The 18,800-nt window shown below is 38.5% G+C and overlaps 1 protein-coding gene across 2 annotated transcripts in view; it reads left to right on the top strand.

Moving 5' to 3' along the window:
• The window catches only part of UBP1 (upstream binding protein 1), a 43,590-nt gene that overhangs the window by 6,607 nt on the left and 18,183 nt on the right, over nucleotides 1-18,800 (top strand). For both annotated transcript variants that reach the window (XM_074345338.1, XM_074345339.1), the window contains exons 2-5: nucleotides 8,175-8,326; nucleotides 15,854-15,930; nucleotides 17,295-17,400; nucleotides 17,839-17,945. In XM_074345338.1, the coding sequence (XP_074201439.1) occupies nucleotides 8,175-8,326; nucleotides 15,854-15,930; nucleotides 17,295-17,400; nucleotides 17,839-17,945 (442 nt within the window). The remainder of the gene's footprint in view (nucleotides 1-8,174; nucleotides 8,327-15,853; nucleotides 15,931-17,294; nucleotides 17,401-17,838; nucleotides 17,946-18,800) is intronic.

Consider the following 18,800-nt stretch of genomic DNA (forward strand, 5'->3'; position numbering starts at 1 on the left):
CACTGCAAATGTCAATAGAGTGAAAGGGCAAATAATGTTTCAGTATTCTGAGAATAGGTTTGACCTCCTGAACACCCGAAAGAGTCTCAGGTTCCCCAGGATTCTGTGACCACACTTTGAGAATCTTTGGTCTAATGTATGCCTAGAGTTTGGATACGTGAAATATTTAATTCTAAAATTAAAAACAAACCCATCATTGGCTTTGTAGACAGAGCCCCGGTGTCACTCAGCAAAGAGCAGAGCTGGGATCTGAAGCTTTGGAGTTGAAGTCTGACCTCCACTTCTTTCCACTGCACTTTTTGGTTGCCTCCCAATGAGTAGCTGAGACGTCTTCTTGTGGGAGTGGATGATCTTTCTGGATAGGAGGAAAATCAGTTGGGAATGTTACATATATTTTTTTCTTACTCTTGTGTCGTGCTTTTTTTTCTTTCTTCTTTTTCCCCTTGCAGGACCTTGCTGAATTTATTAGTTCTCATAATTTGTAGAATCTCAGATTTCCTAGTTAATATCTTTAAATAATGATAGATTTGCTTCATCTATGTAATCTTTACATTTCATTTTCTTCCCTTAGTGTGGGATAAGCCCTGGCTTTCACTGTAGTGTTGTTTAGAAACACTGAGAACTTGAATCTTTAGTCTTTTTACTGATTGGAGAATGCTTCCAAACCTCTATTCCTGGATGAGACTGGTCCTCAGTTTTCTCTTCTTGTACTCCGGGCCTTCTTAAAAAAAAAATAAATAAATAAAAAAAAAATAGCATTAAGGTTTTATCAGCTTATAGTGAGCTGGCTAGTTTTCTCCTCATCGGTGAAATTTTTTTTATGAGATGAGACTTAATTATTCCTTCAAACTTTTGTAAAACTCACTTGGAATTTGGCCTGGGTTTGGTGATTTTAATTTTTTTTAATGAGTAAATGTTTGCATGTGTAATTTATTTAATGGACATAGGAATATTCACAGTTTATATACCTTAGCCAGTTTGGGGATTTTTTCTGATTTTTTTTTTTTTAACTGATCTCTATGTGTTTGTGATTACTCGTTTTCTTTCACTCTGTATATTGCATGTCTTTTCCTTCTTCTGTGACCTATTTCAGAGGTTTGTCTGTATCTAGTGTCTTATAAGAAACCAAACTTTGGTTTTGTTTTTTTCTCTCTGGTGTGTCTTCTGTTTTATTTTTAATTCTTGTCTTGATTGCTTCTTCTGTTTTCCACCTTCTTTACTTGGATGCCTCCTCCTTGGTTCTGGTGTGTGTTTTCTAATAGATGCATGGCTGCATATTTATCTGTAAGTCTCCCAAGTCTTGAAGGCAGCACCTTTGTTTTCATTCAGTTCTCTGTTTTCTGTCTTTTGTTATAGTCTTCCATATACTCTGGATCCTGGCATTTGACTGTATGTGTACTTCACAAATACTTTCTTCTACTCTGTGACCTGCCTTTCCATTCTCCTTTTGGTAGCTTTGTTCTTGAACAGAAGTTCTTGGTCTGGATATGATCAGATTGACCAGCCTTTGTATTTAGCGTTAGTCTTTCCCTACTCTGAGGGTAGAAAGATATTCTTACAGTCTTTTCAAAAGATTTAGTACTTTGCATATTACATCTAGGTTTGTAGCCTCTCTGGAGTTGATTTTTCCCCTTCCATTTCCATGTGGTATGACAGGAGGCCAGTTGCAGTTACCCCTGTGTGAATATGCAGCTCACCCAATACCACTGAAAAGGCATTATTTCTCACCTCTTTATAATGCCATTCTCTTCTAAATCCAGTGCCCATCAAGTTCTGAATGTGATGTTCTATTTCTAGATTCTGGACTCTGTCCTTGTGTTCCTGGGAAATACTCAGCTAGATCATTGTTTGTCATTATACTCTTGGATTTGGCTTGTTAATACTTAATTTAGGATTTTTGCACCTATATTTATGGCTGAAATGAGCTGTTTTTTAGTTTTGTTTATACCTAGTTTTGATTTCAAAATTACATAAGTCTCATAAAATGAATTATAAAGTATTCCCTCTGTTTCTGTTCTGTTGAGTGCGTGTAAAAGCTGCCACTATAAATCTGGTAGAACTCACCTGTGAAAGTGTTCTTTAGGGGAGAATTTCTAGGATAATTTTTTAAAGCTTTTTATGTCCTGAAGAAAGTTTTCATGTTATTTTTCTAGGAAATTGTTCATCTTATCCATATTTTCAAATATGCTGGTGTACAGTTGTTAGTGATAATCTCATCTTAGTTAGTTTTTATATCACTAGTTACATCTTTTTTATTTTTATTTGTGCCTTGTCTTTTTGAACAGTCTCTCTAGACATATGTCTGAGTTGGGGGGGCATATTGGACTAGTCCTTTTGTGCCCTTTGTTCTTGTCTGTCAGGACTAGGAGGACTTCCAGGTGTTTAGAACACTCCTTTTCCTGGGACTCTGATAACAGTGCTCTGCACATCCTCCTCCCTGTAGCCAGCTCCCCATTCTTACCACTTCCAAGATCCTTCCACTTTGCCCTCTGGAATTCTCAGTCTATCAAAAAATCCCCTAAATGATCAATGTTATGGATCGAATTGTGCCCCCTCAAGAAGGGCGTGTTGAAGTCCTAGTCACCCTCTACACCCCTCAGTACCTCAGAATGTGACCTTATTTGGAAATGAGGTCTTTACAAAGATAATCAAGTTCAAATGTGGTCATCAGGGTGGGCACTGGTTGAATATGACTGATGTCTTTATAAAAAGGGGAAATTTGGACAGACGGGCACAGAGGGAAGACTGGGGACACACAGGGAGAAGTTGGCCACATGCCTGGAGTGATGCACCTACAACCAAACAACACCCAGGATCGCCACCCAACACCAGATGCTGGGAGGGAGGCCAGTCGGAACCACAACCCTCCACCACCCCGTGCCAGCCCTCGGAAGGAACCAGCCCTGCCAACACCTTGATTTCGAACTTACTGCCTCCTCAACTGTGAGACAGTAAATCTCTGCTGTTTTAAGCCACCAGGTTTTAGTTTTTTGTGACGACAGCCCTAGGAAGCTGATAGAGCCAACTTTGTCTCCTACCGATACCTTCCCCTTCTTTCTCTTTTGGAAACCTGGCTCTGCTCTGAGGACACTTTTCCCCTGAAGCCATCTCGAGTGGCAGTGGTTCATTTTCACACCCTGCCACCGCCCTAAGAGGCTGGGGAGAGTTCTCCCTCCTCACTGCCACTTCCAAGCTCTTCTCCCTCTCTCCTTCCCTGCAAGACCCCCAGCTTTGAATTTCACGTCACCAAATGTCACCAGTTACCCAGCTATCGCCGTCATCTTCCGATTTCTGGGTCATACCTCATTTAAAAATTCTAGGTCCTGACTCACTGTCATTAGCTAACAGAACTACTGTCTTAATTCTTTGTGACTTCAGAAAGTACTTAAATGGACTTTCCAGTGGCCTGAAGCTTCGGTTCCTTGATTTTCTTTCTTATAATGACATTGTCTTCAGCTTGTCAGTCCTGTTTTGCTTGGGCGTTAGACCTTGACACTGCCATCACACAGCCCAGCTATATAATCTCCAATTCAGAGTTCACCCACCACCTCCTGCCTCTCAGCTCGCTCCCTTGTTACCCTGCTCTGCCAGCACTGGACACTCTGAGATCTCTGATGTTGCTCTCAGGTCACAGCTCCTCACCTCTGGACGCCTGCTGTCTTCCCCAGCCAGTGTAACCTTCCATGTCAGTCATTGTAACCACTTCCCTGCACATACCCTCGTCTCTCTTGCCCCCTCTTGCTTTAGTCCCCTCTCCTCTTTTTGATGTTAGTAAAACTGTAACCCTGGTTAAATTTGATTTCTTCTGCTCTGAAGTAGCTGAATGTGGCTCCAGGAAAGTGCTGATTGGGCCTCACTGGACGTAAATGACCTTAGCTCTCAGGTGCTTCCCTTTTGCTGCTCAGTGGTCCCACAGTAGTGCCTGTCAGTCCCTCCAGTCCATTCCTTCTCCCACTCTCCTCAAGGACTGGATGATGGCGGCTCAGACCCACAACTCTCCCTCCCAGGGCCTACTTCTGATTGATTTCCATACTTGGTACCTTACTAAGAAAATGGAACTTCCGCCTACTATACTGACTTTGCATTTTTTCTCCATGTGTTTAAATGTAGATTTTTAAATTATTTATCCTACTTTGGTTATTTGGGGTTCTTGAGTCAGCAGATTCGTGTATTTCATCAGTTCTGGAATTTGCTTAACCTTTATCTCAAATATTGCCTCTGCCCCATTCTTTCCTTATCTGAGACTTCAGTGTAAAATGTTCTCACCTGATATTTTCTTTCTTAATGTCTCTTCTGCATTTTCTGTCATTTTGCTCTCTGTGCTGCCTTCTGAATCATTTCTTTTTACCTGTATTCCAGTTTCCTTATATACTCTTCATTTCTCTGTGAGCTGCTATTAAACTGGAGTTCTTTTTTGCTTTGTTTGTTTTTTTGTTTTGTTTGCAGGGGTAAGTAATTAGGCTTATTTATTTAGAGGAGGTACTGTGGATTGAACCCAGTATCTCATACACGCTAAGCATGCGCTTTACTGCTTGAGCTATACCCTTCTTCCTAAACCCGAGTTCTTAATTTTAGCAATTTTGCTTTCCAGTTCTAGAAGCTGTGTTTGTTCCTTTTCGGTTCTGCTCTCCCTTAAAATTTCCTGTTCCTTACAGATCTTTTCAGGCTTGTCTTTTATTTCTTTAAACAGAGTAAGCTTAATTTTATCTTATGGTTCCAATAACTCTGGCATCTTGAAGCCTTTGCAGGTATTAGTCTGTGTCCAATCACAAAAGCAGAAACCACTGAGATGTTGGGGCAGAGAAGGAGTTAGTGAAGTATTTGATAGCAGAGGTGCTAGAAGGATTCAGGGAGGAGGGCTGGCTGCTGCTGCTGTGGTCTCCTGCCTCTGCTCTTCCCCACTCCCTTGTAATTTCCCACCAGTCCTTCCTTTTGGAGTGACCTAGCAAGGTCCCAGCTGGCAAGACGTCTCATATGTAGTTTTCAGACCTCTCACCCCCTGCAGCAGAGGCAGAAGAGAACTGAATACCAACAGGCCGGCTCTGGAACTGGGTGTTTGCCATCTGTTGTTTTTGCTGTTGGTTCTTGTTCCTAAAGTCTTGTTTGTCTTTGTGTGCCTGGTTATTTTTGGATACTGGCATTTCAAAATTACTTGGAATAATTTGAAGCCTTGAGGCTTTTCATTTGCTTGTCAGATGCCTGGGAGTCCTACCTGTCTGGGATATGAGATTACAAAAACAACTGAATACCAGAACTTTCTTACACTTCAGCCTAGTAGAATTTATGATCTTAAATGATCTGGAGACCTAGTTCTTCATTTTAGTCTCAACTGTTTATCAGTGCTGCAATTCATCTATCCATTCCGCAGATATTTGAGCTCCTTTGTGCTAGATGCTGGCTTTAATCGGTGAAGAGAAACCAATTTGAGGGGTGGTAATATACTTATGGGGGATACAACCTAAGTCATGTATACTGTTAGAAAGTGAAACACTTTATGATAAATAGAGTAGGAAAGGGGAAATTGGGAGTGGAGATGGGAGGGTTATAGTTGTCCCTGAAAAGGTGACATTTTGAATGAAATGAGCCAGTAGGGCATCAGCAGAAGAATAGAACCAGTGCAAAGGCCCTGAAAAACAGGGAAGGAGGCTGGTGTGACTGGGGCAGAAGGGCTGAGGGTGGGTGGAGCAAAAAGAAAGAAGAGATGAAGTAGGACCTTGATGGACCTTGTAAGGACCCTTGCTTTGAAAGTGAGCTGACGGAGAGTTCAGAGGAATGAAATGATCTGACTTCTGTTTGAAGAGGCTCACTCTGGTGACTGTTGGTTGGAATGCATTTTCTTTTTAATGAAGTAAAAAAATTAATTGGGATTTCAAGAACGCATGATCTCTACCTGTTTATGTGTTAAGTTTATTCAAGAATAATATAGCACCTGCCATGAGTATAGTATTCCTGTGTGGGTCATCTAGGCTATAACCAAGTGAATAAAATAGTGGTTGCTTCCTAGGATCTGTGTTTATTATATATGACCGTTTATTTATAAATAGCCATTCTTATGTAGTCTGATGTCTTATTTTAATGACCTGTATTTAATGATCAACACAAGCAGTTAGCATTAAGATCTGAAAATTATTCTCCATGTTACTTTTCGGTATAATTAATTAGTGTGTCTGAGTTATATCTCATTTTTTATTTCTTCCTCACCAAGAGAACTTTAAATGTTTCCATATATATGACATAAGAACACATATATTTTTTTCATCTATGGTGGAGTCATTTTGACTGTTATGATTGTTCTTTATAAAGAGCTGCTCTGAGTCTTGAAGTACCATTTGTAAGTTTCCTGAAAAGTTTTTATATCTGCCTCGGGTTTTATATCTGTCCTAGAGGGGTGCTGGGGACCACTGCTGACTATGTGTTTCTCCGTTATACTTTTGACTTAGGAGTGTTTTGACAGTTCCTAGGTATAAATAAAGGAGAATTAGTGGGCATTTTAGTCCCTGAATAGTCAGTCTAGTGCTTCAGTAGAAATGTATGTGGGAGGAGAGAATACAGGGTTTCCCTTTCTGTTCATTTATTTCCACATTTTGTTTTTCAGTTGAATTTAATTAAAATGGGGCTAGCCAAATATCTGAGTCAGTTAACAGCTTGTAAGAAGAAACAAGGAATTCAGACAAGTCTTTGCTGTTGGGGTTGATATGGTAGTTTTTCATTTGAATATTTCACTGTTATTTTACTTTTTACTGAGGAAGGGACGTAGAAAAATTATCAAGATATAAATATACAGCTTAGTGAATTATCTAAAAAAAAAATCCACTCTTCATACATTGATGGTAAGAATGTAAAATGGTGCAGCCACTTTGGAAAACAGTCTGGCTGTTTCTCAAAAAGTTAAACAGAGTTACCATATGACACATCAGTTTTACTCCTAGATATATATCCAAGGGAAGTAAACGCATGTCTACACAAAAACATATGCAGCTGTTCATAGCTGCATTATTCATAATAGCCAACAAGTGGAAACAAGCCGAAGGGCCATCTTTTGATGATAGATAAACAGAATGTGGCATATTCATACAATGGAATATCATTCGGCCATGAAAAGGAATGAAGTACTGATGTGTGCTGCAACATGGATGGACCTTGAAAACATACCGAGTAAAAGAAGCCAGTCACAAAAGGCCGCATGGTTCTCTTTGCACTAAATATCCAGCATAGACAGATCCATAGAGACGGGCAGATGAGTGGTTGCCAGGGCTGGGGATAGGGTGGCGGGGTACGAATAGGGGTGGCTGCTAAGCATAGTTCTTTCCCAGGAGCTGGAAGTGTTCTGGAATTAGGTAGCGGTGAAGACTGCACAACTCTGTGAATACACTGTACTCAAAACCACTGAATTACACAGTTTAAAAGGGTGGATTCTGTGGTATGTAAATTTTATCTCAGCTGTTTAAAAAAAAAAAAAGGACAAACCAAACACATCCATAATGTGTTTAGCCACCCAAGTTGATAGAATATAGACAGTGCCCCAGAAGCCACCCCATCCCTTTCCCAGTCAATACCCCAGGTTATTCTTGGGGGAAAAAATAGCAGCTGTTTCTACTGCTGCTGTTTGCTTCTCAGAAGAAGCTGTTATTCTAGACTAAGTATGAAGCTCTCTGCTCTCAGCACTTGGCCAGGCCTAGCGGGGAACTTTTTGTAAAGTACCACTTTAATCAAATGCTTCTTTGTGATTTCACGGTGCCAGCGTACCTTTCAAAACAGGTGGCTATGTACGTACTCTTGCTCTTTCTTTTTTTTTATAGAAATAATGAGTTTAAAGTTTTTAAAGAATTCTTTGACATAACTTTTTTTTTAAATACCGTAAATACTATCAGTCTGATCTCTTTATCAGTAGTTTGGATTTTTTTTAACTATTAAATACTTTTTATTCTAATTTAAATATTTCTTTCTTGAATACTTCTGCCCAATCATAGCCACTCATTCCCCCTGCCACACTCACTAGAAATAGGGGTTATTAAAACTTTCTCTCGGGGGAGCCAGATTAGCATTAATAGTTATTCTATTCTACATACCATTTCTGATCTTAAATTTTAAAAGAAACTACCCCTAAATGTTTCTCTATGCTCTGAAATATTTTAAACCCAAAGTAAGGTCACTTTTGATTTTTTGCTTTCCAGCGATGTTTTGGCATTGCCCATTTTCAAGCAGGAAGATTCCAGCCTTCCATTGGATGATGAAACTAAACACCCGCCCTTTCAGTACGTGATGTGCGCAGCAACATCACCGGCAGTCAAGCTGCACGATGAAACGCTCACTTACTTGAACCAAGGTTAGTATGGCTGTGTCATATTTTGATGTAAGGATTTTAAGAATTTGAAATAATATTTTGGCATTGCAGCCTGATGAATGGTAATAACTTAAAGTTAGATTCTTTTTCTTTAATTTTACAACTTTAGTTAACAAAAATTGTAGGAGTTTTACAGTGAGCCAACAAAACAATATTTGGTGGAAACTGATTTGCATAGAGGGTCTGTGGAACAAGATTTATTCCAGTTTTTTTTTTTTTTAAAGACAAAATCCAAAGAAGGAGCAATAGAAAAGGATGTCAGTTATTTTTAGGAACTTGAGGATGAATCAGAAGTCCAGCTAGCAAGAAACCTGTTCTCAGGCATGAAGCAGATTTGTGCTGAGAATAGACATAAGCTTCCCAGGGTGGAATCAGTGGCTAAAATAAACCGTGTCAAATTTTGTCTACACTTAATAAGAATACTATGTTTTGGTGATACGAAAGCGAGAGTGAGCAGAATGGAAAACAGAGTTGGGGGGCCGGTAGGATTTACCGTTGGAGAGAATGAAGCGGTTTTTTTTGGAGGTGCTCTCAGCAGTTTGGGCACTGGCCAATGTGACTTATCAATGTAAACAAATGTATTTAGCTATGCAGGAATTAATTTGTTGGACACCTATACTGAAAGCATGTTGAACTCTTATTTTTAAAATGAATTCAGCATGTTTATTGTTATAAAAATAGTACATACTCATTATAGGAAAATTGGGGGAATGCATCAAGGGATAAAACTGAAAGTGGACTGCAGTTGCACTCCCGCCCAGGATAACTGATTAACGACCTAGGTGTGTTTCCTTGTGTGTATATCTATTTTATTTCAACAAAATGGGAATTAACATCTGTTCACTTACGAGTTCGTTGTGATTATTTTTCTGTCCTTAAATAGAATCTTTAATTCCTCAAACTTTTGGAAAGAGCTATAGATTTTAGACTTCACTAGTGATTATTCTGAAATGAGGAAGAATAACTTTTTTCTGACTTTCCATTTGATAGATAAACTTAAGACTTTATGAGGTTTTACTTTAATTCTGATTTGTAGCCTATGGCAATACCCTGATTTTGGTGTTAACATTAATTTAGGAATTGCTTGAGTAGGCATTCAGTTATCTGAAACTTAAGTTTCATATTTGAAAGAAACTTAAGAGTTCATATGGTAATCTGTTTTAGACATAAACATTTCAGAAGAAACAATGTAGAGGCAATAATATTCACTGTAGCTTTATTTCTAATGACAAGAAAAGGAAATAACCTGAATTTCTTCTACTTAGGGAATAGTTGAATAAGTTGTTATGTGCATACCATGGGACGAACATGCATACACCCTCTGTTTAAAGAACTTTGGATATATCTGTCTATTGGCCTGGAAAAATATTCATAACTGGTCACCATTATTATTAAATTGGATAAAGACATTTCACATTGATAAAAGTTGCAGTCCACAGTCTATAGTGATAACATATTAGATCTACATTCGCTGAATGCTTCCTGTGTATGAAGCATTGTACTAAATAGTATATATGTGGTATCTTGTTCAGTTCCCACAATAACCTGAGAAATTTTATAGATTCATTACAGATTTTAAAAACTGAAGCTTAGAGCAGTTGATAAACTTGCTCACTGTCAATTTGGTCAAGCTTAGATTTAAAAAAACATATTGAAATATCTACAGTAGAGTGCATAATTCTTAAATGTACAGCTCAATGAATCTTTACACAGATCGTTCCCTTGAAAACACTGCCTGTGCCCAGTATATCCGTTACCCTAGCAGGCTCCCTCCTACCCTCCCCAAACCGACGCTCCAGGTGACTATAATCAGTGTAGTAAGTGCAGGTGATTTTCAAGCATTTGACTCTGCTCACTGCAGTATTAATGAAGAGTATTTTCTTCGTTGTCGAATTGTGTTAATTTACCTCTTAGTTTCTCCTAGTCTTTTAGGAAAAAAATCACTGGAAAAGTAAAACTGCATATGTAGGCTACATTTTTTAAAATAAATATTTGAATAATCATTAAAAATGCATTTCAGAAATCATACAGTAGTTCTACTTTTATATACCTTTTAAAAAAGAAATAATAATACTTTAAATATAATCCTTACACGTAGATCAAGTAGTTCTTTCACAGGCTTGTCTCCTGGCATTTATCTCTTAGCATTGTATTTTGACAAAAGATTCTGAACCCAAGACTTTTCGTGAATCCCCTACATTGTTTTCAAATTTTTAATAAATGCATACATTTTTAAGAAGAGGATCCATAGCTTTTTCTGGATTCAGGCTAGGTTTGAACCTGATTGAGATGTTCTTTCAGTCTTTCTTTTTTCCCCATCTCTTTCAAACTAATAAAGTAAACAAAGGCCCAGACTTAGCAAAATATCTTAAGTTGATTAGACTCACTTTTCAAAATGAAACATTCTCGATTTAGTGCATATACAGTTGTGATTTTTTACTGAAGCCTTTTCTGAACATAGTGTAAAGAGAATCAAGTGTAGATGTGGAAGATAAAATTCAGGCTCGATTGATTTTTATCTAAGAATTCCAGTAAAAGACCATGAATATATTTTTGGCTGGAGTGACATTGCCATGGAAAGTTTCTGCAAAGTGTACCTTGGTGACCCATTTAGTGTAGTAACATCCATGCGTCAGCTTTGATAGTATGACTGTTGAGTATTGACATAATTTACTCTTTTTAGGAATCAGATTTTTACTGAGATTTGCTCATGAGTTAATTTTTTTATGTTCAAATGAACTCTTCACCTCCATCAAGGGAAAATGACTCATAGTAGCAATGTTGTCTTGTTTATCAAAAAAAAAAAAAGATACAAAAACTTTATAAAGAAGGGATTAGATAGGGCACTTGAAGTTGTCCTTCATCAGCACGAATTTTAATTCCTTTTAAATTTCCATATTCATTTTATTAAATGAGAGGGGAATCAAGCATTTTTTTCTTTGTCACTTGGAAATAACAATGACAGTTAATGAAAGCACGATTATCCCCATTTTGTTATATTAAAGCTGTAGCAGGAGTAATTTTTTCTACAATTTTTTTTTTTTTAGATTGAGCATCTTTTTATGGATAGAGATTCAAACTCACAGTTTTCAGATTCGAAATCTTGTTTTCTTAACCATCATGTGTCTTTACTAGAATAGTTCCAGTGTTTTCTAAATTTTCAGTTAATTGTCACCGTTTAGAATTTAACAGTTTAAATAGATGATATATATACATTGTTCAAAGTTCAGAAGGTATGAAAGGATATACAGTAAAAGCTCTTCTTGCCAAGTGTATCAGTCTGCAGGCCTCAGGGAGCCACTGAATTAGAACTCTTTAGACACCTAAGAAGATTGTAATCATGTTTTATGATGGCCTTTGTATAATAAAAATACTGTACAGTTAATATTTTATTGAATTTATTCCAATAAACTTACCGGTTCATGTGATGACTGAGTTACATGCCTAAGCATAGTTGTGAATGTAGTGGTCCTGTCACTTAAAGATAAAATTTGAAAGAGAACTTCCATCCCTAAAGTGATGCTTGGTAGAAGCTTGCATCTCTAGTTGCCAGTGAAACAGAGCTGCCCGGGATGTCTGCACCTCTGCTGCCTGTGGGATGTCCTGTTCCTTTTAAATGATTCAACTACAGTGACTGGTTACTTATGTGTGTTTTTCGGTGTGTAGTGGGGTGTGAGAGGTAGAGGGCAGCGGGGAGCACTGGGTACCTGCAGTCTCTGGAGCCAGGCTGCCTGCATTTAGATCCCCTTCCACCGCTTGCTACTCTAGGCAAGTTCCTTAATTTAATACCCCCCCACCTAAAGTAGTTGAGAATTAAATTGACTTAATTCTGTGTGATGTGCCCAGAAGGTGGCCAGCACACAGGAAGCACAGCACCAGCCTCTGCTGCCGTTACTGTTGTTTATAACTAAGCAGCTTTAGTGATCTCTGACTGCACTGGAAGGGCAAGTACTGAGACCTTGGCTGGCATGTTGGTTTCCTTTTGCAGTTAGTTGAGTGGTTTTTACTCATGGTTAGAATTCAACCCCAGGACTGTTTAATGATCAGGGGTTTTGCCAGGTTTGTTGGCAAGTATGATGACAAATTTTTAAATGAGCCTAAAGCAGTTTTGAACTGTAGAAATAGGATGTGTGCAACTGTGGCAGGCAGAGTAATGGTGCCCCAAAGATGTCCACATCTAATCCCCAGAACCTGTGAATATTTTACCTTATATAGCAAAAGGCACATTGCAGGTGTGATTCAGTTAAGGCAATGGAGTGAATATCCATGTGGGCCCAGTGAAATGACAGAGATCCTTATAAGTGAAAGAGGGAGGCAGAAGCGCCAGGAGTCAGGGAGATCTGAAGATGCTCTGTGCAACTGGCTTACTTCACTTAGAGTGACATTCTCCAGGGCCATCCATGTTGCTACAAATGGCATTATTTTATTCTTTTTGATGGCTGAGTAGTATTCCATTGTATAAATATACCACAGCTTCTTTATCCAGTCATCTGTCAGTGGACATTTAGATTGTTTCCATGTCTTGGCTATTGTATATAGTGCTACTGTGAACATTGGGTGCATGTGTCTTTTTGAATTAAGGTTCCCTCTGGATATATGCCCAGGAGTGGGATGGCTGGATCATATATATAGTAAGTCTATTTTTAGCCTTTTGAGGAATCTCCATGCTGTTTTCCATAATGGCTGCACCAAACTACATTCCCACCAGCAGTGTAGGAGGGTTCCCTTTTCTCCACAACCTCTCCAGCATTTATCATTTGTGGACTTTTGAATGATAAGCTATTCTGACTGGTGTGAGGTGATACTTCATTGTACTTTTGATTTGCATTTCTCTGCTAATTACTGATATTGAGCATTTTTTCATGTGCCTATTGGCCATTTGTATGTCTTCACTGGAGAGTTGCTTATTTAGGTCTTCTGCTCATTTTTGGATTAGATTTTTTTTTTTTTAAGTTGTATGAGCTGTTTATATATTCTGGAAATTAAACCCTTGTCAGTCACATCATTTGCAAATATTTTCTTCCATTCCATAGGTTCTTTTTGTTTTGCTTATGGTTTCCTTTACTGTGCAAAAGCTTATAAGTTTAATTAGGTCCCATTTGTTAATTTTTGTTTTTATTTCTGTTGCTTGGGTAGACTGCCCTAGGAGAACATTGCTGAGATTTATGTCAGAGAATGTTTTGTCTATGTTTTCTTCTAAGAGGTTTATAGTGTCTTGTCTTATATTTAAGTCTTTCTAGCTTCTCTTTACAGGCACAGTCAAAGCTAGGTCTTGAATGGGCATCTAATGAACCCTGAGCCAGTGTGTGTGTGTGTGTGTGTGTGTGCACGCGCGCTCGTGCATGTGTGTGTTAAAAATGTGCCCATATATGTATATTCAAATGTATGGCTTGCATATACATGTGTGATGAATATATGTGAACATAATGGATTTGTGGTGCATGTGTATGTATGGGAGCAAGAGCTATCCTAGACCCATGCAAGATTTACAGTCTTATTAAATAAGTGAATGACAATTTAATGAATTCTGGTTACTTGGAAATGAAGCATAATGTAATTTACTTTAAACAGCTTTAGATCGACTTAGTTCTTAATTTTAACACAGACAAGTAATTAGAAATGAAAAAGACTTTTGAAATCTTATTGCACAGTGGCTCATATGACATTGTATTAAACGAACCCTGTGCAGAATGAGGCAAATGTATAATCCACTGTTCCAAACCAGGCCACTTCTCCTCTGGATAGAGCACTCTGGGAGAGTGTTTATCATACCATCTCTTGTAGTATTTGTTCAGCTGCTGAGAAAAGATGATTAATTTTTATCATTTTACTTAGAGCTTTTTGAGTATAAAATTATTCCCAGGAGAAGGTCCTGAATGTATTTTGTTAGAAAGAGTATAGACTGACTGGAAATGTCTGCTTTAACACAAAGCAGTGGTTCTCCAACTTCAGTGTGCATCAGGGCACCGAGAGGGCTTGTCAGCATGTGATTGACAGCAGTTCTGATTCAGTAGGTCTGCAGTGGGGCCAGAGATTTTGCATTTCTGACAAGTTTGCAAGTGATGCTGATGCTGCTGGTCTGGGGCCCAGGCTTCCACTTCATATGATTTTGAATATCCAGGCAAATATGTGAGCCCCCCTCACCGCCACTTCTTATAGATGGATTTCCTCAAAGGAGGGTTGGCACATAGGTGGGGCTGTAGCCATTCCTTGGCCGTCATTTGGTCACTCTTAGTACCCTCCCCTTGAAGCTCATTGCTTACCTACCTCTGCCTCTTGAGCAGCTATTGTTGAAGAATATTTGCCATTCTGTAAAACCATAAAGAAAAAAAAGTAAATTCTATGTATTCTTAACTTCATCAGTCAGGTAGAAATTACAAGTTGTATTGATGCCTTAGAATGTCAGTGTTTGTACAGTTTTGAACACTAGAAGTACAGAGTCTAAAAGCTGTATTTGTGGTTTCCTGGGTGTGCCTGGACAACTGTCCTCTTCTGCTCTTAGGTAGTAGGAAGACTTAGGTCTTTGACTTTGTGGAGTAAAAACCTGTAGTCCTGACATAGAGTCACAAGAGGGCGTCGTGAGCGGCTAGCTCTCTCTTTGAGCGGGGATCTGGCTGGAACAGGCTGCCCCTTGTCCCGCAACCCCAGGTGAATCTCTGATGTTTTACCACCTCGTGATTTGAGTGACCCTTCTGATCTTAAACCCTTGACTTATTCCAGATCAGCTTATTGCCGCTGTTGGATCAGAAATAGCTGTTCTGTTTGGAGACTTTTTTTATTAATTAAGCAATATTGGTTACTTGGCAAACAGGTTTTAGATCCTAGGAAATAGCATGTCTGTAGGATTAAAAATACTGTTAACTGATTGAAGGTTTAAAAAGAAAACATATCTTTTGTTAAAAAATAGGAAAGACTGACACATGCTACAACAAGGATGAATCTTGAAAGCATTATAAGTGAAAATGCCAGTCACAAAAGGCCACCTGTTGTGTGATTCCATTTATATCAGGTGTCCAAGGCAGGCAGATCCCCAGAGACAGGAAGTAGGTTGATGAGGGGTGGGGGTAGGAGAATGAGAAGGGAAGGGACTGCTCACAGGTGTGAGTTCTCTTTTTTGGGATGAAGATGCTCTAAAATTGATAGCAGTGATGGCTGCACAACTCTGCACATACTAGAAACCAATTAATTGTGTGCTTTAAAAGGATGAATTTTATGGCCTGTAAGTTATCTCTGAATCAAGCTATTATGAAAAACTTGTTGGATAATGTGTGTATGTGTAATAACACTAGTGTGAGAGTAACAGAGGAAGGTAGACTGGTGAACTCTTCAGGCTTCTGTGCTGGTGGAAGAGGGAAGGATGCAGTTTGCAGGGAAGAGGAAGATCAGTCTGGACTTGTTTCTCTAAAATTGACATTGACTTGTTGTATGTTTGAGAGGCAGTTGAATTTTTGTTACACAGAGTGATGTTCTTTATATGGATTGTTCTTGATACACAATTTTTAAAAATAGGTCAATCTTATGAAATTCGGATGCTGGATAATCGGAAAATGGGAGATGTGCCTGAGATCACTGGAAAGTTGGTAAAGGTAAGGACGATCCATTTAACTTCCTAGTAGCTATTGCAGTGATTCAAAAACGTAGCAGTTTTGCCACGGGAATTGTGGGTTTTGTTGCAGGAGTTATTAAAAAATTATTTAACTTCACTTTGGTACAGGTGAGGAAGATGGGTGTGGTTTGGAGCAGCACCTGTGCCCATGTAGACATCCACACAGGTCCCCACGGCCGACCTGGCCTCTTCTTTAACTGTTTTAGATCAGAATATTGCTGCTTTTAAGTGGTTCCCTTCAAAATGTTTATCAGCTATGTTTTGAACAGCATTTGGAGGGTGGGGAAGGCAGGGGCCTCTATTTATATTTATTGCTAACAAGTTATTTCCTGTTCAAACCAGCAGAGTCTACTGGAAATAGAATTCTTATTGAATCATAGTCTGAGAAACAGTTATTTATAAATGTGTCAGAAACACTAATGAGTGCAAATCTGGTATCTGAATCCACGCTGATGACCTGTTACCCTGTTGCTGGAATGAAACAGTAGTTGGCAGCCCAACCTGTGGGAGGTGAGGGAGGGATGAATGGAGAACAGAGAACTGGTGTAGAGTTTGTGGAGTAGAGTTAAAGCCTCCCCTAGGAACCTGCATGTCTGGATGAAGTTTACCTGTTTTTTTCTGTTTTGTTTTATCCCTTGCTTACCTCAGATAACCTCACTGTTAGGTTAAATAGTTGAGGATGAATTTTGCATATAGGTTCTCTTTTTGGTGTGGTGGGCAGGTAACCTCTCCCCCTCCCAGCCCTTGACTATCTTTTTAAAGAAACAATTTTTTGTTTTGTTTGGTTTGGTTGGTTGTTTTTGTTTTTGGAGAGGGAAGGTAATTAGGTTTATTTATTTGATGGAGGTACTGGAGATTGAACCCAGGACTTCATGCATGCTAAGCACGCTCTCTACCACTGAGCTATACCCTCCCCCCAATTATTATTGTTTTAAATGAACAGTTTTACTATTGTTCCTGGGGTTCTGTCTCTATTTTTACCACCTTTTCATTTTAGTGATTTCTGTGTGCGTCTGACGTTTTCTTTATAGAAATACAGTTCTTACTACTTTTTTATGGACATGTACCTTAATTTTGAATTACAATATCAAATTATTTAATAAAAATTTTCCCTAAGAAACCATTTTATTTGCCTTTATTATTTTTGAGTTATAATTCTTTGCACCAAATAATGGTACCCATAACCCAGGCATCCAAGAGCAAAACCGTTCACTTACAAAATGTTTAAAGCCAAATTTGTTTTTGTATGCATTTCTATTATAGGCTGATGCGTAAGACGTGAAAACGCTTCTGCTTTTTAGCTGGAACAGTTTAAGAGTGTTCCTGTCCCCCCTTCTTCCGTAGAGCATCATTCGAGTTGTCTTCCATGACAGACGGCTGCAGTATACGGAGCATCAGCAGCTGGAAGGTTGGAAGTGGAATCGCCCAGGAGATAGACTTCTCGATTTAGGTACAAGTGGCTGTCAGGAGACCACGGAGGGAGGAAGGCAGTTGTTTAGCTGCACCCGTTAATATGTTGGCACCAGTTGTAATTGTGTGGAGAGAGTTTTGGTGTTAGCAGATCCTGTGTGCCTTGAGTTGTTTTATAGATAAAAACAAAGTCGTTTTTTGGTGCTTAACGAACCTGAACCAGGAATTTTCTGAGTTTGAAACCATTTATTTAATCTTTGTTGGCCCTGTCCATCATGTTCTTAATAAAATGAAATAGAAACCATGGTGGGAGAAAGTGTGGTAGACATTAGGTGGGTTTTGCTGTTGAGGTGAAGAACATGGGAGGAAAAAGCTCAGCGTGGAAGTACAGTAGTTTCATTAGAACATAATTATAGTGGGTTGTAACCTTTTAATTTTCTTTTTCATAGTTTCTATGTCATTTATTTTTAAAATACAGATATTCCAATGTCTGTGGGAATAATTGACACAAGGACAAATCCAAGCCAGTTAAATGCAGTTGAATTTCTGTGGGATCCTGCAAAGCGCACATCTGCTTTCATTCAGGTTTGGATTTTTACATTATTAGAAGCATACTAGCCTAGTCATTTAGAAGGCCAGGATGAGACTGAATTCCTGACGCATGATATCATTTTCCTCAGATGCTTATTTGTAAACTATCTTGTAATGTCTTTTACACACACACACACACACACATACACACACACACACACACACACACACAGACACTGTTGGAGTTAATCTGCTAAATTTCATCATTTATAGACTAATATATATAAAGACAACCTGATATGTTAAGTATTATTTAAAAAAAAAGTATTATTTAAATATTCCTTTTACCACTGGTAGTAACAATAAACAGAACTTCCATTCTTCTTAAAATGCATTTGTCTTTAAAAGGATATGATTGAAAAAGTGTACAGGTTTGAGATTCTCTCTAGCATTAGTTAAAAATATTTTAATACTGAAATTTTCAAACCCCCACAGAAAAAAGAGGATAATAATGAATCCTCAGTGTGCCCATCACCTGGCTTCAACATTTACTAATAGTTTCCTTATTCAGTTGTGAATGGAAGAGTTTAGAGCAGCTCCCAGGCATTTCGTTTAACCTAGGAATACTCAGTTTGTGTCTCTTAAGAGATGAGTTTTTTAAAAACATAAGTATAGCATTATTGTATGTAAAAACAAAATCAGCAGTAATTCTAATACTCAGTATGTTCAGATTTGTAAGTGGTGGAAGTAAAACTGAGTAGGTAATCTTTATGTAGAAGAGGAAAACCACTTAATTGCTGACCAGCCTGAGTGGGCTCTGGTTTATGTGAGCTGTGGAGAATCTTTAGCATTTCGCATCTTTGTGGTTGACAAGATACTCTCCCCCTGTTAGCTAATAATCATTAGGGA

This window comes from Camelus bactrianus, chromosome 17, assembly GCF_048773025.1.
Source record: "Camelus bactrianus isolate YW-2024 breed Bactrian camel chromosome 17, ASM4877302v1, whole genome shotgun sequence".
Lineage (NCBI taxonomy): Eukaryota > Metazoa > Chordata > Mammalia > Artiodactyla > Camelidae > Camelus > Camelus bactrianus.